The 19,482-nt window shown below is 39.0% G+C and overlaps 1 protein-coding gene across 1 annotated transcript in view; it reads left to right on the forward strand.

Moving 5' to 3' along the window:
* LOC126456367 (uncharacterized) overlaps window positions 1–19,482 on the forward strand; it is a 44,444-nt gene that overhangs the window by 13,293 nt on the left and 11,669 nt on the right. Inside the window, exon 2 of the mRNA XM_050092120.1 lies at window positions 17,636–17,760. Coding sequence (XP_049948077.1) covers window positions 17,636–17,760 — 125 coding nt within the window. The remainder of the gene's footprint in view (window positions 1–17,635; window positions 17,761–19,482) is intronic.

The following is a 19,482-nucleotide window of genomic DNA, read 5'->3' on the forward strand; positions in this document are numbered from 1 at the left end:
CAGCATGCGTGAAAGTTTTGCTGACATTAATTTAAACTCGTCCCGTAACTGTGTTGCGTTTTCAGAGCATCGTTTAGCGACTGCACTAATTTCATCTCTAAGTAATTTGGTTGAGGCTGCATGTGTATTACTTAATTCTTGAGCCACAGATCTAATTTCTTCACTACTGATCCTAACACAAGCCTTAATTTCCTCATGTAATTGTTCTTTAGTATCATAACGTTGCACGGTAAGGGCTGTAATCTGTTCACTAAGTTGTTTGTTCTGTTCGTTAAGGTTGTCGTGTTTTTCATTCGACTGTTTGAAACTTTCATTAAGTTGTTTGCACGATTCAGTAAGTTGTTTGAAATGGCTGCCGTATTTTTCATTAAGTTGTTTGAAATGGTTATCTAGTATTTCATTCCGCTGTTTGAAACTTTCATTAATTTGTTGTTTGAGATTTTCATTAAGTTGCAGCAATAATGCCATAACGTGATCCATGCCAATATTACCTACTCTATTCTCTGTGCTGTTTGATGGCGTACCTGCAATTGTCACGTTTTGTGTCATTCTGTGATTCTCAAAAAGGTTTGCTAATCGGATGTGCACTGTGGGTCACTACCTCGGAATCAAATAAATCTGACGTATTTTGACTACATTGCTCATCTTCGTGAGAAAAATTTATCTGTTCACTACGCAAATTTTGCAAATCAGGCGTGTCAAACTGGGCAGCGTTCATTGTATCGGAACTTGCCGCGTCATCAATTGTTACATTTACCGTGGACATAATTGAATTTGTTTGTTCATCATTAGGATCAAAATCATTACTAGTGGTCGGTACGCACTGATTATCAGTAATTACAGGGTTATCGCTATTACACTGAGTGTCACAAGTATTATCGGTCAAATTATTCGAGTCGGCTATTTCACTCATTGCACATTGCGATGTACTGTTAACAGTTTTTCGCGGCATTTTTCACAAATCAAAATCAAGCACAAAATGTAACAAAGACAAAGCGAAATGGAACAAACACAATTACAACAAAGAGTAATAAATTGCCGATGATCTGTGAAAGAAAGAGTGACAAGTTATCAAATGCGTTGCGCCAGATGCAAACTACATTTAAGTAAATAAGAGCAGATAGATGACTACTTCTCAGAGATTCACGAAGAAATACGATCCTAGCCAGTTGTTGCCAAGTGTAACCTCCCCACAAAATATATTAAATAATATGAATATGATTCTAATTAAATGTAATCTCCCCACAAAATTTATTTAGATTTATAACCTCCCTACAAATTTCTTCTCACATTAACCTCCACACAAAATTCTTTCCGATTTAATCTAAGCTCAAAATTCATTCACATTTAGCGTAACCTCAAAACAGAAAAATTCCTAAACCTCTCAACAGTAAAAAATTATAATTATGTCGTTCACATTCAGTGTAACGTCCCAATAAAAAAAATAAATTCAGTAACCTGGTAATAAAACAATGTAACTAACCTCTCAATTAAATTGTCGCTCACTTATGACTTTTCAATAATTCACTGTGAATTTAACCTGGTAAATTTTGGACGACAGCAGTCCTGCATCATGGCCCTGAAAGATCATTCTGAATAAAAAAGGAAAAAATTCTTACGTCAGTGAAGTCGCCGGATATATCTGCTCTTACGATAAATTTTTCCGGCACAGCTCTGTGCAATGCTGGCCGACCTATCTGTCATTTATGAAAGGAAGCAACTGATTTTTCTATTGCAATAATCAGGATGATCATGGATGGGAGAAATTAGTAAATTCTTTAAATTGAAATGAATGGTTGTTAAAAGGAAGATTATTATTACGAGAGTTTTAAAACATGTACATGCGACTTGAGATAACATTACTACATATGCGCGAAGCTGCTTTTTACCTTATACAATAATACTCAGGCTCCGACATCGCTGCACCGCGACCAGGCCAGCCGACACGATACACCATACCAGACCAGAGCAGACTCCAGACTAGCAACAACTTACTGCTACAGCTATAAAAAAAAAATACACAGTTCCTACTGCAGTCAACACTGCTCTCTGGTCAGAGACCTTGCATATCGCAGGCAGCGCACGAGGAATACATCGAAATTACATCTGCTCGGACCGCTTACAATATATTTGTCCAATGAATACCCGTTTATCATGTGCATTTCTTCTTGGTGTAGCGATTTTAATGGGCAATAGTGTATTTTGTAATTTTAATTTTTCTGCACTATGCTCTTAGTTTTACCTTATTGACAGTTAAAATTTACTGATTTAGTTGAGATTTTATGTATCAAATGAAATATATATTATAGTGTGTTGCCTTCAGTCCAAAGATTGGTTTGATGCAGGCCTCCAAGCTATGGCGGCTGGCACTCGCTTATGTAGTGGGGCCCAGATAAAAAGTCAGTAAATTTCATAATGGTATTGTTCCCAAGTGTTTGTTATACAATCTTTGTTGATGTCATACTGCTTATAACACAATCGCAGAATAGTAACTATGTTAACTGTACAACTATAAATATAATCCACGAAAAATTGTAGCTAATACGCTGAAGGAAAGAAATCGCAACACCAAGAAAGAATTGTACGACATAAACGAAAGTTGGTGGTGTGTTTCTACCTCTGAAAGGTGATATCTGTCCACAGTTCGCACCAGTCGCATGAGTGGCGCTAGTAGCGCCTCTGTGAGGATGCAAATCGGATTTCCTGTAAATGCACGCTGTAAATGTCGTGAACATTAGTTACCTTTGAGATTGGACACTGTGAGTTGATGTTAGTCAAGAATGCCTTTGAGGCGACAAAGACGCCATTATCAGCACATCACTGAGTTTGAATGAGGCCGCGTAATTGGGCTACGAGAAGCTGGATGTTCCTTCTGCTATACTGCAGAAACACTGGGCAGGGATGTAGGCGCCATACATGACTGCTGGCAGCGGTGATCACGAGGATGTACGGTCGCAAGAAGAACTGGCTCCGGACGGCTATGTGGCACTACCGAGAGGGAACACCATTGTATTCGTGGCGCATCGTACTGTGTCTGCAGCAGGAATTCGAGCAGTAGCTGACACCACAGTGACAACAACAAACTTACAACTCGGTTACATCAATGATAGCTTCGAGCCAGACGCCCTGTAGCGTGCGTTCCACTGGCCCCTAGCCACAGCCATCTACGACTTCAGTGACGTCGAGCAAGAGCTTATTAGAGGGCAGGGTCGAGGTCTGTTGTCTTTTCTGATGAAAGCTGGTTCTGCCTTGGTGTCAGTGATGATGTGTTGGTTAGGTCAGTTGAGGGCCTGCAACCAACTTGCCTGTGTGCTAGACGTGCAGGACCTACATGTGGAGTTATGGTCTGGAGTGCGATTTCGTATGAGAGCAGGAACACTCTCGTGGTTACCTCATGCACCTTGACTGCAGTTATGTACGTCAATGTGGTGATTCCACCTGCTGACTACCATTCACGAACAGCATTCCATGTTTTTTTTTTTCCAACAGGATAACGCTCGCCCACTTACCGCTGTTGTAAGCAAACATGCTCTACAGAGTGCTGATATATTACCTTGGCCTGCTCGATCATCAGATCTACCTCCATTCGAGCACATATGGGACATCGTCAGACGACAATTTCACTGTCGTCCACAAACAACATTAACCGTCCCTGTACTGAGCGACCAAGTGAAACAGATGAGGAACTCCATTTCGCAAATTGACATCCAGCACCTATGCAACACAACGCAAGCACGTTTGCATGTTCACATTCAACATTGTAGCTGTTAGAACGGTTATTAGTGTGCCAACATTTCACATATGCTGTGGCTTATGTCGCACCTACATTAATATGTGATATTGCACTGTTAATCACTTAAATGTGTTACCTAGATAAATGTATTCACGAAATATCTTTACTTTAATTATTTTTTTGGTGTTGTGATCTTTTTTTGAGTGTGTAGTCCACGAAATACTGAAGCTCATAATGAAGTATATACAGAAGTGAACTCACCATTGTGTGTGTGTGTGTGTGTGTGTGTGTGTGTGTGTGTGTGTGTGTGTGTGTGTGCGCGTGTGTATGTGTGTGTGTAATACTGTACTTGGTCAGGTCCACCGGCTTCACTGGTTTTCCATGCACTTTTGTAGTGGACTTTTGTAGGTGTGTGAGGCTAAGCAGTAGTGCCACATTCTTCCTTTTAACTGTAGTAGTTTTCATGCTTTTGGGATTCGAATCGAATTGTATTTGTCCTCCTGTTACTGATTGTACTTCTCTAAATGAGTTTCCAAAGTGTGGTTGTGGCATACGACAAAACTGGCGTGTCTGTAGGAGGAAGCATATGACTTTTTCTCCATTGGGAATGCAACAGAGAGGAAATAAAGGGACCTTTCTGACTTTTGGATTATGGTGAAGGGAAAAAACTCTTGTAAAAATCTTTGCTAGGTGTGGTTTCATGTGTACTTTACGTAACTAAAAAATTAACTAATGATGGCTCTGTCTGCAGGCTACTTACACAGTAGTAGTGCATACCTATTCTACTGACTGGCAAACATATGAATCCGTCTGTTGTTGAAGCTTGCAATTTCACTGAATTCCTTCATGAGAATGGAGTCAGTCTTTCCTGACCATTACTATTGCCAAGGAAGGTTTAATTTTTTTTGCAGACTGCTATGCTTCTACTATTGAAACACGTGTAGTTAGTGCAATTTTCAATGTTCTGTGCACTTTTAATGAATATTTCTTCAAGGGAAAGTTCTATAAGAAAAGCAAAGCCCACCCGGTTATCCGTGCGGTCTAATGCATGGCTTTCCGGATTGGGAAGGAGCGCCTGGTCCCCAGCACGAATCCGCCTGGCGGAGGTCTGGTGAGCCAGCCAGTCTGTGGATGGTTTTTAGGCGGTTTTCCATCTGTCTCAATGAATGCAGGCTGGTTCCCTTCCAGGGACAGAGCCTCGCTGTCGTTTCTAGGACCCCCGGTTAACATAAAATACAAGGAAAGCGAACAGATCACAAACGATGTAATGTCTTTAAACATATCATGGCGGTAAATCACTGACAGTTCATTTCTCAATTTATCATGGAAATAAATGGACTGTAACTTAATGAAAACATAGGTGCCATGGGACCAAGCTGCCTGACCCCAAACATTATGTAGACTTGTGGATTGATGGGCAAGAGCAGGATAATGGGAACGTAACGGAGTTAACAGGGTTCAATGGGGTGTGGAGAAAGTGAGGTGTGTGTGAGCTAGTTAGTCCTATCAACTGATGCATTATTTTAGTCAAGCTGCCCGAGAAGTTTCTGTTGTCCCCAATTCTGTTCAGTATCTCCTCATTAGCAACGTGACTTACCCACCTAATTTGCACTATTCTTCAGTAGCTCCGCATTTCAAAAGCATCTATTCTCTTTTTGTCTGAACTGTTTAGTGTCCCTGTTTAACTTCTACACGAGGCTACACTGCAGCCAAACGCCATCAGAGAGGACTTCTCAATTCTTAAATTTATTACATATGTTCACATATTCCTCATTTTCAGAAACGCTTTTCTTGCTACTGCTAGTCTGCATTTTAGATGCATCATCTCTACATCGGCCATAATCACTTATTTTGCTCTCAAAAAGCAATAATAGCATTATTACTATGAAAAAAAGTCTGATACCTACGTCTTCGAGCACTATTAGAGGAATGAGAGGCTAATTGCCACACATTTAAGTCTGTTTAAAATTACAATAACATTGCTTGTTTGCAAAGAGCTCCAAGGGAGCGTTAGATGTCTTGGCAGTGGGACGTCCAGTCAGTCTTCTTTTACCAGAAATCTTCATTGACCATTTGGAAAAGTTGTTCATTAACAAATAACCTCTAAGTGTTAATATTAAATATTGTTTTATGTACTGCCTCTGTGGACTGGTATCACCAAACAATGCAACACATTCCTGTCAAATTTTAACTCAGGATACAAAGGATACAGGTCACCATGGAACTTTCGGACAGTTTCATTAACTTCTTGGGTCTTAACATAGACATTAGTTCAATAATTATTGTTTCAAAATTTACAGAAAACCAAAAACCAACTGTGTAATATCTTCTTGTTCGTAACATCCAATAACACGCGACATGGTGCCTTCTGTTCCATAGAACATCGTCCTACACGTATACTAGTATCACAACAGGATTTCTACAAAGAACAAGACACAATAAAATTCATTGCATGTAGCAATGGCTGTAGCCCTGATTTAAAAGTCTGACAACATTCTACACAAGCAACAGACGAGCAAAAGCTTGCCATAACTTCAAACCCTCTCTGTATGAAGAGCCATAACTAGAATCAGTTGGTGTACAACCCAATTTTTAGCCAACAAAGAAATAAAACTCAGCCTATTAGAAGCATTTGACGAAAGAAAGCGTCTTAGCCACAAAATCCTGTCTTGCACGTCGTTCTATATGACTGCACACATCCCCAATCTTGGTTTCTGTCAACCAGAAATCCTTTGTGACTTCAATCTCAACGTTCAGTTTCATCTCTAGAAACTTGTACCACAATATGATGGTCATTATAACTTACTTGGTTTTCCTTACAACCTTTAGCATTACATTCGCAGAACTTTTATATTTTAATATCATGTCTTTTCGTTATGTGCAGTGTTTTATACTATTCAGCTTTTAAACTGCAATTTAACACATGCCAGGAATTGCCAGAAAATCGTCTTACACATAAGTGATAAATGTAGAATCCCTGTCATTAGATAGGTATGCTAGGGAAACATCTTCCTTAGACACAAACTAAAATATTGTATGTGTAATTCTCTTCGTGCCAGGCACAGTCTACCACACAGTTGGCTTGAGACACAGACGACACATCGACATACACAAGACTCTCCGGCAATGCAGAATCCCCAGCAGACGCAGCCCAGATACAGCCAAAACTTCATAGTCGACCTGCCTCAACTTGTAAATCGCGGAAGACAGGTTTATGTGAGGTAGGTAATGGCCAAGCATTCCATAGACAACATGAAGAGCACACCTGCGTCCTGCAAATAACACACACAGTGCATTTTAAAAGACAGCTACCTAGCAGCATTGCCCACACATGGAAGTAGAGAGGCTTGTGTGCTCTCCAAAGCAGACACCAAACGTAGTATACAGCCAACATTAAATACGTTCTACAAGTAATTTTATTACATAGGTCTTGTATGTTGCTGAGCTCGTCTGTGAGCAGCTGGATTTCACCATAGAGTGTTCTTAAGCAAATGGATTATTTAATAACAAACACATTCCTACTGATACTCGTTACAATTTAATTGTAAAGTTTAAAGTGTTTGATTTCCTCCTGGTTCTCATGTATCATTGGACACTTTCTACAACAGTGTCACTGAAGAAGAGGCCCAAACTGACTAATATCAGAGTCAAGTTCAGTGACTGATACTGCTGAGAGAAGTAGTCTGTTGATAAGACATTACTGAATTTTTGTTTCACTGTCTTGTAAGGTGGTAATTGTAACCCTTCATGTGTGTAGCAAAACACACAGTATTGTGTTTTGCCATAGCAGTATGATTGTAAAGTCTGGAAACAGAATATGCTTTTTGTTCAGGACGGTTATTCATATTAATAACTAAAGACTCAGGATAAAGATCAAGTTGACAATTCTTCGAGTCCAATGATCTTGCAGTCATACCTTCTATATCTCCAATGCCACCCAGTTTACACCATACGAGAATCTTATATATGGGAATGTGATGTAAATACTGCTAGGTTATTTGAAAAAAAAATGTGTAGCACACCTTATGTGTAATACTTCAATAACAGGTTTTAAGGATCTCATGTTGTCTTATAGTCAAGTGTAATATCAATTGGGAATAATATACTGCTTTCTCACTCACACAGGTCTAGTGGGAATATGTCAATTTAGTCTTGACACCATGTCTGCAGAACGCACTGTCTTTCCGCCATTATAGAAGATGTATATGCATGTGTGGTGCCGCCCTCTGTATATAATCGTTACATCAAAGAGATACAGCTATTCTCTACAGCATATTCTGATTACTCTGCCTGTATTATTTTTGTGTCTATTTTTTCAAGTGGTCTGTGCACTTTCTCAATCTTTGGCGCAGGTCTCTCAGTCATTTTGGGCGCAGATGGTGCTGTGAGTCTTAATAGTTCTCTTGATTGGTACACTTTGTAGTTTGTATCAGGACTTTGTCAAATTTAATCTTTTTATATTTTTTCTGTTGTTTCCTTATCTGTGTATTTTCCATATTTTTTAGATTTTTCCGTTCTTCAGTTTTTTCATATTTGTAAATGTGCACATATATAAATGGTATGTGCTGTTATTGTTTACATTACATGATGGGTTACCACTTTTACCAAGCAACTGTGATACAGATTACCAAACCAATCTGATGATCTACAAACTATACTTCTTCCAAATGTCAAAGATAACACCTATGCTAAAATACATACATGCATGGATTGGTGCTAAAGTGGGGTATTGACTTTATCCTGTTATAACTCAATTACTCTACTTTGTATGTCGATTTCTCGTGGGAGGCCTCCGGTTCCTATCCCTCCAGACCACCACTGGTTAATCCACTTCAGGACATTACCCCAGACTTATTGGAGGTGGATCCACCTTCAAACTCTACCTCTTACCTACTGTGGGATAGATCTACAGGTGGATGCTAGCCAGATGTAACGTGAGTGGATTCATCTTTGGACTCTCTCCCAGATATAATGCAGATGGAACCATTCTGAACAATGTCCCGGGCATAATGCTAGTGGATCCATCTTCAGTCATTACCCCAGACATAACCAAAATAGACCCACCCAAAACACTATTCCAGACATTGTGCTGGTGGATTATGTCCAGAAGCTTTAGAGAGCTTGCAGACCACTTAAAAATATTATTATTTATATACAGGGAGTAGTTGAAATTTGTGGCATCACACTAGATACGAGAGGCCTTGCTAGAAAGTGATGCTTCATAATTTTTTATGTGAAAACTCTTAAAGCGTTGACAATGAAACAAACTTTATTAACATTCTATGTCTTTATTCTTCATGTCTCCGCATAATAACTCTGGCGATGAACAGGTTTTTCCCAACAAGAGACCTGTTTGTTGATACCATCATATTACAATGTTCGACTTTGGTGACGGGGCAGCAACCACATGTCTACTTGCACCACTTTATCACTATCAAACTGAAGTCCTCGAAAGTGTTCTTTAAATTTTGGAATCAGATGAAAATCGGTGGGGGGGGGGGGGGGGTCATTCTGAGACTCTATGGAGGACGATTGATGATAGTGATCTCAAGTCGTCGGATTGTTGCAGATGCCATTGTCATGGTGAAAGTGATGGTGCTCCATGTTTGGAAGAGCTCTTCGAGTTTGTACATTGAGTATTCTGATGGTTTCGCAGTACTTTGCGGAGTTTATGGTAGTGCCTTTAGGCTTGAACTCCAAGTGTACCATATCTTGAACAATCCAGATCACTATGAGCCTGACTTTGTCTGCTGATGGCATGGTCTGAACTGTCTTGAGTCCATAATTCTTTGTAGCGGAATTCCATTGATTCTCTCCTATTTTTTGTGTGAAAATTGTTAACTCCGCTTACTCCACCTGTCACAGTGCTGTTAAGGAATTCATAGTGCTCAAGCTCAAAACGCAAATGAAGCTGTTGACAGATATCAAATCTCCTCTTTTTCATGTCAAGAGTGAGCATTCGAGGCACCCACTGTGCACACAGCTTTCTATACCGCGTTTCTGCAATGATGGTGTGAACACCTTCTCGTGATATACCACACTTACCTGTGAGCTTTGTCTGTGTTATCTGACGATTTTCTCTGATGAGTTCCTTAGTTCGATTCTGATGAGCTGCATCTGTTTCCATACGTGGTCGTCCACACACGTTGAGGTGAGCACTATCATTCCATTCGTTACAAGGATGAATAACCCAACATTGCACGTCACTGAATTCGATACACAGCTTCTGTTCGTCTATGAATCTCAATGAAAGGCGTGTTTTCTGTTGTTACAAACGAGATTACAGCGTGCTGTTTCTCATGCAGTGACATTATTACTTTCAATATCACAACGTTACATGCTATAATTCGGAGTCCTCTTGATACGGTTGCAACTTGCATCAGAAAAGTGGGGATGTCGACCAAGTAATACGCCTAACGTGTAACGCCTCAACCCATATTGAGAACAATAAATAATTCGAATGCATTACTTTCCAGTACGCCATCATAAATATAAAAGAGAATGTCACACATTCATTTACGAATGAAAAAGCAGTATACAGACGGAATAATCGGAATATCCGATGAATGGGGACTGTACGTCTCCAATGTGAAGACTATACAGGGGGAATCACCTAAAATTTGCACCACAAATATTGCGAAAATAGAAAGTGCTACTGATGTTTTGTTTTGACAGAATAGATTGATAGTCAGCGGCTCATATTGTTAGCCAATCAACAGACTGTAATACTACTTAGAAAGTGTATTTTTTGTGCAAACATACACTTCTTTAAAAGGAATAAGGACTGTTGACATTAACAAACTAAAAGGAGGGTAAATTAGAATGTCAGTAGTGATTGTTCCAGGATTCTCGTGCGAGTTGTTTATTGTATTTTGAAAAGTTCCTGCACTATCGTTTGCAGTATAGCTATGGTAGCACACACTAAAGAACAACGCACGTGCGTAGACTAGGTTTGTAGATCCTGACCAGTAACGAGACAGTTGACCACCACAGTTTGTGTTCAAAATGACCACTGGCACCGGCAATACACGCTTCCAGTCTAGTATGGAACAACTGCTGCACGTGTGCTAGCTTTCCAGAGAAGTTGTCCGAGCAGTTCGCAGTAATACGTCGTTGTATATCATTGGGTGTAGTTGGTATGTCCTTGTAGACAGCTTTCCCCACAGAAAAAAGTCTGCAGGTATCAAATCCGGGGGATGTGCCTGCGAAGATACTGGTTCTCTGTGTGGAGTCCAATCATTTGGAAATAATTCGTGAAGACATGCTGTAATATTTCGTGTACAACGGGCTGGACGGCTCTCATGTTGGTACCATATGTTCCTCCTAGTCACCACCTACTGCTTGGACTGTCACACACTTAGTAACAAGTTTCAGTGCACTCAAGGAACACAGAAGCACACCGTAAGAAAACATAACAACATTATACCTAGCAACAACACACGTTAAATGGCACAAACAGTCTCTGTGTGGAAAATTTGCACAATGCAATATCTCGTAAACTATTCGCATTAGGCTAGAGTGACAAACGCCACTGACATTTTAATTTCCTTACTTCTAATTTGTTAATGTCAATAGGCAGTGTTCCATTTAAAAAAAGTGAATGTTTCCTAAAAAATTCACATTCTAAGTATTATTCAATCTGTTGATTGACTAACAATACGAGCTCCTGATCACCAATCAATTCTGTCAAAACCACACTTCCCACATCTGCATATCCATAGCACATTCCATTTCCACAATATATGTTGTACAATTTTTCGGTTATTAGCACTGTATATAGTCGAGGGGATGACACCACACAAGCAAATACATGTTCTATAATGGTGAAACGACAGTGTGTTCTACAGACACGGCGACAAGACGAAATTGTCATGTTCCCACTAGTCCTGAGTAATTGAGAAAGCAGTATATTGTTCCGAATACACATTACACAAGGCTATAAGACAACATGAGAACCTTAAAACTTGTCATTCGATTATTACACATAACGTGTGCTACAAATTTTTCAAATTACCTAGCAGTATTTACATCACGTTCACAGATATAAAATTCTAGTATGGTGTAAACTGGTTGGCATCCATTCCTTTCGTAAACTGGTAGTTCTATTCGTAGGAATATAGTGTGAAAAAGTTGCTGACATACTGTAAGTCCTTTCATCTTTTGTCGTTTTAATATGGTGGAGTGTGATTTGCAAGATAGCCTTTATCTGGTATGCTCTCTCAACACATACAAGCTTCAAGTCATATGTAATTCAGTTCATAAAAAAGTATTTGGGTACACCGTAAGGTGGAATAATTCTGTAAGAGAAAATCGGTACACATGAAACACATATTGATACTATTACTGCAGATGAAATCACGAGGAGAAGTTCGCTGATACTGGCTAAAAATGCTCCAAGCCCAACTGGTGGCATACATTTATCTACATAACTTAGATTAACAACTAATGAGAATATATACAGGTTGGAGAGACAGACAACATGAACAATGCGTATGTTAAATTGCCGCTGCAAGATTGGTTATGGATGTAGCTGCTGAATCGCCAGAGATGCTTGGCAGCGTTATCTGACAGACTGTGAGCGTTTGTCATCGTCCTTTGGTTTTAATGTTTAACATTTTACAATCATATATTATTGCGTTTTAAAATAAGCTACTATATTGTTGCCACAAATTGGAACTCATCAAAATTAAAATGAGCTTTCTAACAAAGTACTGTAACAGCCTCAAGTAGGCAATACATGTATTATCCATAAGTGCGATATTAATGTTATTATTGTCATTATTATTATTAATGAACTGAAGAAATACGTTTTATACTCAGTCTGCACCACACCAATGTTCGTAAAGCAGTTATTGCATACAACTGAGATATGTTTGACAGGTAAGGATCTAGTGCAAACAATTGTCTACCTGTCTATTATTTAATATGAAAATAGAATATACAAATTCGTAATGCTGGTGTACTCGTAAAAAAAAGTATTCTGAGATGTTTACTACAAAGAATATATACGTATGTATTAGGTAAGAACTGACGGCCATAGTCTAGAGTGTGCATATTATTTTGTCAAAATATTCGTCTTAATTCTACTTAAAACGATATAAGAGTCATCCACACATTAAGATGACTCTCCATGCAGGGTAATTACCAACGTAAGCATTACCTCATTCTTCAACACAATTGTCGAGGTTTGGCATGAACTGTTCACCTGGGAGTGTCATCTCAAATTTTATAGTCATCCGAACTGATAGTGTAATAAACATACATCAAGGAATTTTTTTCCCTCAGTTTGTCTTTTGGTGTGTAGAGCAACACTATGCATACAAAAACATATGCACGTTGCTTCTTGCTGCTGAGTCCACTCCTGCACTTCACCCTTGGGGTATCCATGTCACAGCACATAGTGTAACTGGGCTAGGAGTTTACAATTGGATTGCTATGACAAAACACACATGAACAGTTACATTTACCACCTTACAAGACAGTGAAACAAAAATTCAGTAATGTCTTATCAACAGACTACTTCTCTCAGCAGTAAAAATTCAGTAATGTCTTATCAACAGACTACTTCTGTCAGAAGTATCAGGCACTGAGCTTGACTCTTATATTAGCCGGGTTGTGCCTCTTCTTCAGTGACAGTGTTGTAGAAAGTGTCCAATGATACATGAGAACCAGGAGGAAGTCAAACACTTTAAACTGTATGATTAAATTGTAACTAATATCAGTAGGAATGTGTTTGTTATTAAATAATCCATTTGCTTAATAACACTCCATGGTGAAATCCAGCAACTCACAGACGAGCTCAACAACAGACATGAGCTGTGTACTAAAATTATTTGTAGAACGTTTTTGAGGTTGGCTGTATACTACGTTTGGTGTCTGCTTTGGAAACGGTACAAGCCTCTCTACTTCCATGCGTGGGCAGTGCTGCCGGGCGCTGTCCTTTAAAATGCACTGTGTGTGTTATTTGCAGGACGGAGGTGTGCTTTTCATGTTGTCTGTGGAATGCTTGACTCTTACCTACCTCACATAAACCCCACTTCCGCGATTTGCAAGTTGAGGTAGACCGACTATGGAGCTTTGGCTGTGTCTGGGCAGCATCTGCTGGGGCTTCCGCATTGCCAGAGACTCTCGTGTGGGTGGACGGTATCGTCTGTATCTCAAGCGATGACGGCACAGCCAGCTATGTGGTAGGTTGTACCTGGCACAAAGAGAATTACACATACAATATTTTAGTTTGTGTTTAAGGAAGTATGTTTCCCTAGCATACCTATCCAATGACAGGGATTCTGCATTTATCACTTATGTGTAAGACGTTTTTCCGGAAATTCCTGGGAGCTAATGTGCATGTATTGCCCAGAAGTTGGAGTTAGTTTATGTGTTAATTGTTGTGGTCTGCATTTACGTGTGTGTTGTCGTGTGGCAATTGTAATTACACGGTTTTTTTATTCTGCTTGGGTGTGCTGGCTTACTAAAGATCACGTCGTCCATGTGTGAGCTCTAGTAATAAAAGGGGGATGGTTGGGGAGGAGGGATAGTTTGTTTCTTATTGTCTCCGAGAGAAAGTGTGTGTGTGTGTGTGTGTGTGTGTGTGTGTGTGCGGGGGGGCGGGGGGAGGGGAGGGAAGTGCTTGGTGCTTGTTTTGCTAGCAATGCTTAACTGCAAAGGTGTCCAGTGATTTCTGCGGCATATGCATAGGCGCAAGTGGGATAAGACAGTTTTGCTGTTATTAACGTGGGGTGGATGCCGCTCACTTGATGTTTTAGTAGCAGTGCCTTTTCTGCCAGCAGCCAGGTCAGCCGCATTGAAAACTATTACACAGACATTGTTTAAATAATGCAAAGTTCTCTACCATTTTGATGCGCTAGTGTAGTGTTAGCTGCGAGATTTGTTTGGTTGCGAGCAGCATCACCCCTCTCTATATGGTACTATTCATCTCTGTAGATACGTATTTGTAGCATTGTGCTATTTCTTACGCATACTGTATTTATGTGCGTGTTGACTGACTATCTTCGAATTCAGCAGAACATCACTGCTTACAGAATTTTGCTATAATGCCACACAATAATGTCTTATGTTAAACACTCGGTTAATATTTATCGAGGTTTTGTGAAATATACTATGATGTCATTATTTCACAATATGAGAGTGTGCTGGCTTTAACACACACACTACTACTACAGGTAAGACGTAGTAAAAGTTTATTTGTTTATGTCTTGCACTGTGGTTTTTCTTTAACGTTTAAAGATTTTGCAAGTGTGTACTTGCTGTTAAATTAGGCCTTTCTGTACTTAGCTAACGTATATAGGACAGAGATGTCATTATTTAGAAAAAAATCTGTAAAATTGCAACAAATCAGCTGAAAGTGCCAATTAATTATGAGAAAACTTAAATGCTTTCTTATTCTGCGTGCGGGTGGCGACTAAACACTGCTGGCGCTGAGAAAGATGAAATTTGCTGATCGGTATAATAATACAATTAATTTGTCAGTTATAACAAATGCCCACACTCTGGTCCTCACACAACAGACCACATACTTCGAGTAGCGAGCAAAAGCGCATGATCAGATCGTTGGGATACTTTCGAGCAAATGATGCATTGTGATTGGCTGAGAGCTTCATGACGTCGACGTAACGGGATGGTGATGTGACATCGTGAGGAGTGGGTTCGACCTTTTCTTGACTATTGTTGGAGTGTTATATGAGCCAAAACCAGTCCTGTTATACCACTCTTGTTCTCCTTAAATGCGGGCCCTGTGCTCTAACAATAGCACACCTCGCTCTTTCTTTCTGTCATGTGGTACAGATCATGCTTCTTTAATATGTTTCTTGTCTGTACTTTCCACACAACAAGGGACAACTAAAGACATGTCGCTCACCTTAGTGATTTTCACAGTCAGACGCAAATCTTGCTCCCCTGCATGCACCTATGACATTAAACATTTTCATTTGAAGAAAGACAAAAATCCAGCCTTTTTATTACGGTTTCATTCTCAGATCTCCATCAAGCTGAGCTTTCAGAGATTATAATTGCGTTAAGCAGAACCCTTGTGATGCTTAAATTACGTGCAACCGACTCTTATTTACTAAACAGCCCAAAAGATCGCTTCCATACCGTCTTAGCAACATGAATGTCGAGCCCAGGTGGTGCCCGCCATTCTTAAACTTCGTTGCGTCCTTATTTTGTATCACCGCATCTGATTCTCAGCAGTGACTGCTGTGAAAATTGGGATGGACTCGAATGATTGCTTATTGCTTCTGTGTATTTTTAGGACCATGGAATTTTGTTGTATGGATCTTATTGTTGACTCTAGCAAATAACAGGTGTAACCTTCTGAAGAAGGGCACGAAGGGAACGAAACCGATGAAAGAAATTTCTTTTATGCGACTGGTTGCTTTCTATTTCGTTACATTCTTACTCGCTGCCATAATTTGCTACGCTTTTCGATTGCAATCAGTTTAGTATTAAACTTGATCTTCTTGAATTGTAAACAAACATTCGAAGTGATGAATTACTTTCTTCTAGTTACTTAAAATGGCCTAAACTGTTCATTACCAGTTATCTTTTAGCATGAGTTTAGCACCATCTTTACTACAACTTTTATGCAACCGTGGTGTACTGTAGACTTGGTGCGATGCTAGCATTGCTTACTGCAATGTTACGTTAGCGAGTCTATCTAGCTCTGCTCGTTGGTAGACAGTGTATCCAGAATCATTATTCGTAAAAAATCACAAACTTTAACATATCCCGTTCGAGGCCGAAAGATGCAGATGCATTTAAATAGGTAAATCTAACGAGTTTAGTCATACTTGATCCGTGAGGAAAAAAGAAGAAATAACTTCTTTTGTTTTAATGTAAAACTGATTTAAAACTCAGATTTTTTTTAAAAAAAAGGTCTAAGAAGCGATACAGTTCTCTTGTACGATAAGTCCTTGTTAGAAATTAATAAAATACTAAATAAAACGAAAATCAGGCTCAGCATTGTTACACGTGGTAATAAATTACTGAAACGATGCGGGTTGGCTGAAATTTGGGATGAGCTGTTAAGTAGAATTTAAAAATAACTTATTTACTTGCGGCAGAATGGCATCAATTGACTCACCTAGAATGTCGTTTATGCAAGCTATGGATGACAACTGAAAGAAGTCCTTATGTTTTTTGGGATTTTTTAATGTAGGAGAAGATACTTAACTGGATTTTGTATTACAACATGCCACAAAGAACTGTAGGCTAGGAGCAGAGCAGCCAAGAGGGTTACGAAGCTACGAATATATGCCATGTTCAGTGACGATACTCAGGCTAATCACGAATACTGGATTATTCAACTTTCATCTGAGAGCAGGAAAGATCTTGTTCGTCTTTTTATTTCAAAAAACAAAGGCCAATAGAAGTGGAGGAATTGAACCATATTTTTTCTTGAAAGGCGTTCAACACAAAAAGACGTGTCAGATCGAAAAAAGTGAGTAAAACCTGGTAACGAGAAGTACAGAATCCATCTGTCCTGTTGGAAATACATTGTTACCTTGTAATACTAAATCGTATGAAAATGACCTCTCGCTATATTTTAATGAACAAGCAGAAATAATTCCTTTCGTTGACAGCAGCTGCGTTAAATGAGTGATGACAGAAAGTCCTGATCGGAGGCCACTGCAAAAATTATTCATTACAATTACTGTATTTTTTATTGCGCATAGTCTCTTTATATCTTAATGAAATTAGTCTTATTGTAACTAATCAAGCATTTGAAAATAAATTTTACTTTCATGCAAACAGAATAATATAACTGCTATTTCTATATCGATCAATATCGTTTTCTCCTTTACCTTTTGATATCTACCAATGTTGTGATGCTCGTTCAGACTTAGTAATATAGGGATAGCTCTATTAGTGAACCTTTGCTTTCAGAACAACATATTCTTGGCACTGAGCAGCAGCGGGTCATCTTCAGCACTGATCCACCCAAATGGCTGCGTCTACCAGTACGGCAGCCGCGTCGAGATCCTCGCCAACGATGCCAATGGAAATTACAAGTAAGATAACCACGTAAAATTCTGCACTGTAGAGGTCTTCCAATATACTAAGTTACATGTTTTCAGCCGACTCATACTCAGCGAAACAAGATATTCCCGATCATAAATGGAAATGACGTCATAGAGAACACAGATTATCTCAGATGTCAAGTTGTTTTCAGTGTAACCCGATTTTTCCCGTCAGATATACTAATCTCGTTTCAACCATCCCAGTTAAATACAAGAAGCATTAGAAACTGAGATACTTAGATATTTTGTGTGGGTACTGTCTCTTCAGTTGATGCCGTTAAGGGGAGTTAGAACAGGAATTTTTCAACATTTTCAGATTTTTATCTCATTATAAAATTTGCAATTTTCCGAATAAAATTTTATATATATGTGGCATATATATATATACCACTTATAACCTCACATGGGAAGAATTTTATTATTTTTTTAAAAGTATAATCTAGACCGGTTGAAAATGTTAGAACTTTTACATGCATTATTTCAAGATCTAACAAAATCGGTAATTTTTTATACAGAAGGCTGTGGATTGCTGTGTTATAAAGGTTAAATTACGATGTTAAATTACGTGTTTGTATTGGTAGAATTGTCAAATATAGTATCGTTATCGTTTCATGGCATAAACGCGCGCTGTATACCGATGTGCTAACGTTTTTCTGAGGAAAAGTGACGAATAGATTAACAAATCTCTCAAAAAGTGAAGTATGACACCAAAACCAAGTGTTTTTAAGAAACATGGGTTTCATGATAATAGATTTTCGAATAAAGGGAAACATTGTGTTCAACATGTGGCATCTGAAGTTACAGACAATGAAATACAGGCAAACTCGTCAGTATCTAGAGAAACACCCATTAGTACTTCGAAGATTAAAATAAGACGTTGTGATACACAGTTTTCTAAAAACGAAAGTGATGTAAATGGTAGGTTAGGTTATATTCTGACAGATTTACACATCATCACAAGGGTGTATAGGTGAATGTGTGAGTTGTAAAATATATGGAAGGCCAGTTAGTTTACATGAAGACAGTGATGTGTCACATGGCTAACCAGGAAACTTATGATTAATTGTGCCAGTTGTAAATATACTCACTCATTTTGGAATTCTGATAAGTGTAAAGATAATGATTTAGAAGTAAATGTTAGGTGGTTTTATGGATTGAGAGCTATTGGCAAAGGACTCACTGCAGCAGAAACAATGTGTGCCGTGATGAATATGCGATGCCCACCTTATAAAATCGACAAGTATGCAGGATTTATTGGAGCTGCTGTCGAATCTGTTGCATGTGAGTCAATGAAGGGTGCTGCAAACGATGCTGTTGAAATAAATGATGGTATGACTGACATACCAGTAGCTTTTGATGGCACTTGGCAGAAGTGCGGCAACAGTTCTAAGAATTCTGTTGCTACAGTGACCAGTGTGGATACTGGAAAGGTATTCCAAATTTTAACCAAACATTGTTATAAATGTAAATCAGGGAATGAAGAAGGGCATATCTGTGACAGAAATTAAGAAGGAACAAGCGGTGGAATGGAGGCATCTGCAGCTATTGAAATTTTTAGTCGATCTGCGAATGAAAAGGGAATGTGTTACACTAAGTTCTTAGGTGATAGAGACTGAAATGCATATAACAGTATAGCAGCCGCTCAGCCTTATGTTGAGAAGATTATCACAAGACTGGAATGTGTTACTCATGTCCAGAAGAGGATGGGCACCA

Source organism: Schistocerca serialis, chromosome 2 (assembly GCF_023864345.2).
Source record: "Schistocerca serialis cubense isolate TAMUIC-IGC-003099 chromosome 2, iqSchSeri2.2, whole genome shotgun sequence".
NCBI classification, from domain to species: domain Eukaryota; kingdom Metazoa; phylum Arthropoda; class Insecta; order Orthoptera; family Acrididae; genus Schistocerca; species Schistocerca serialis.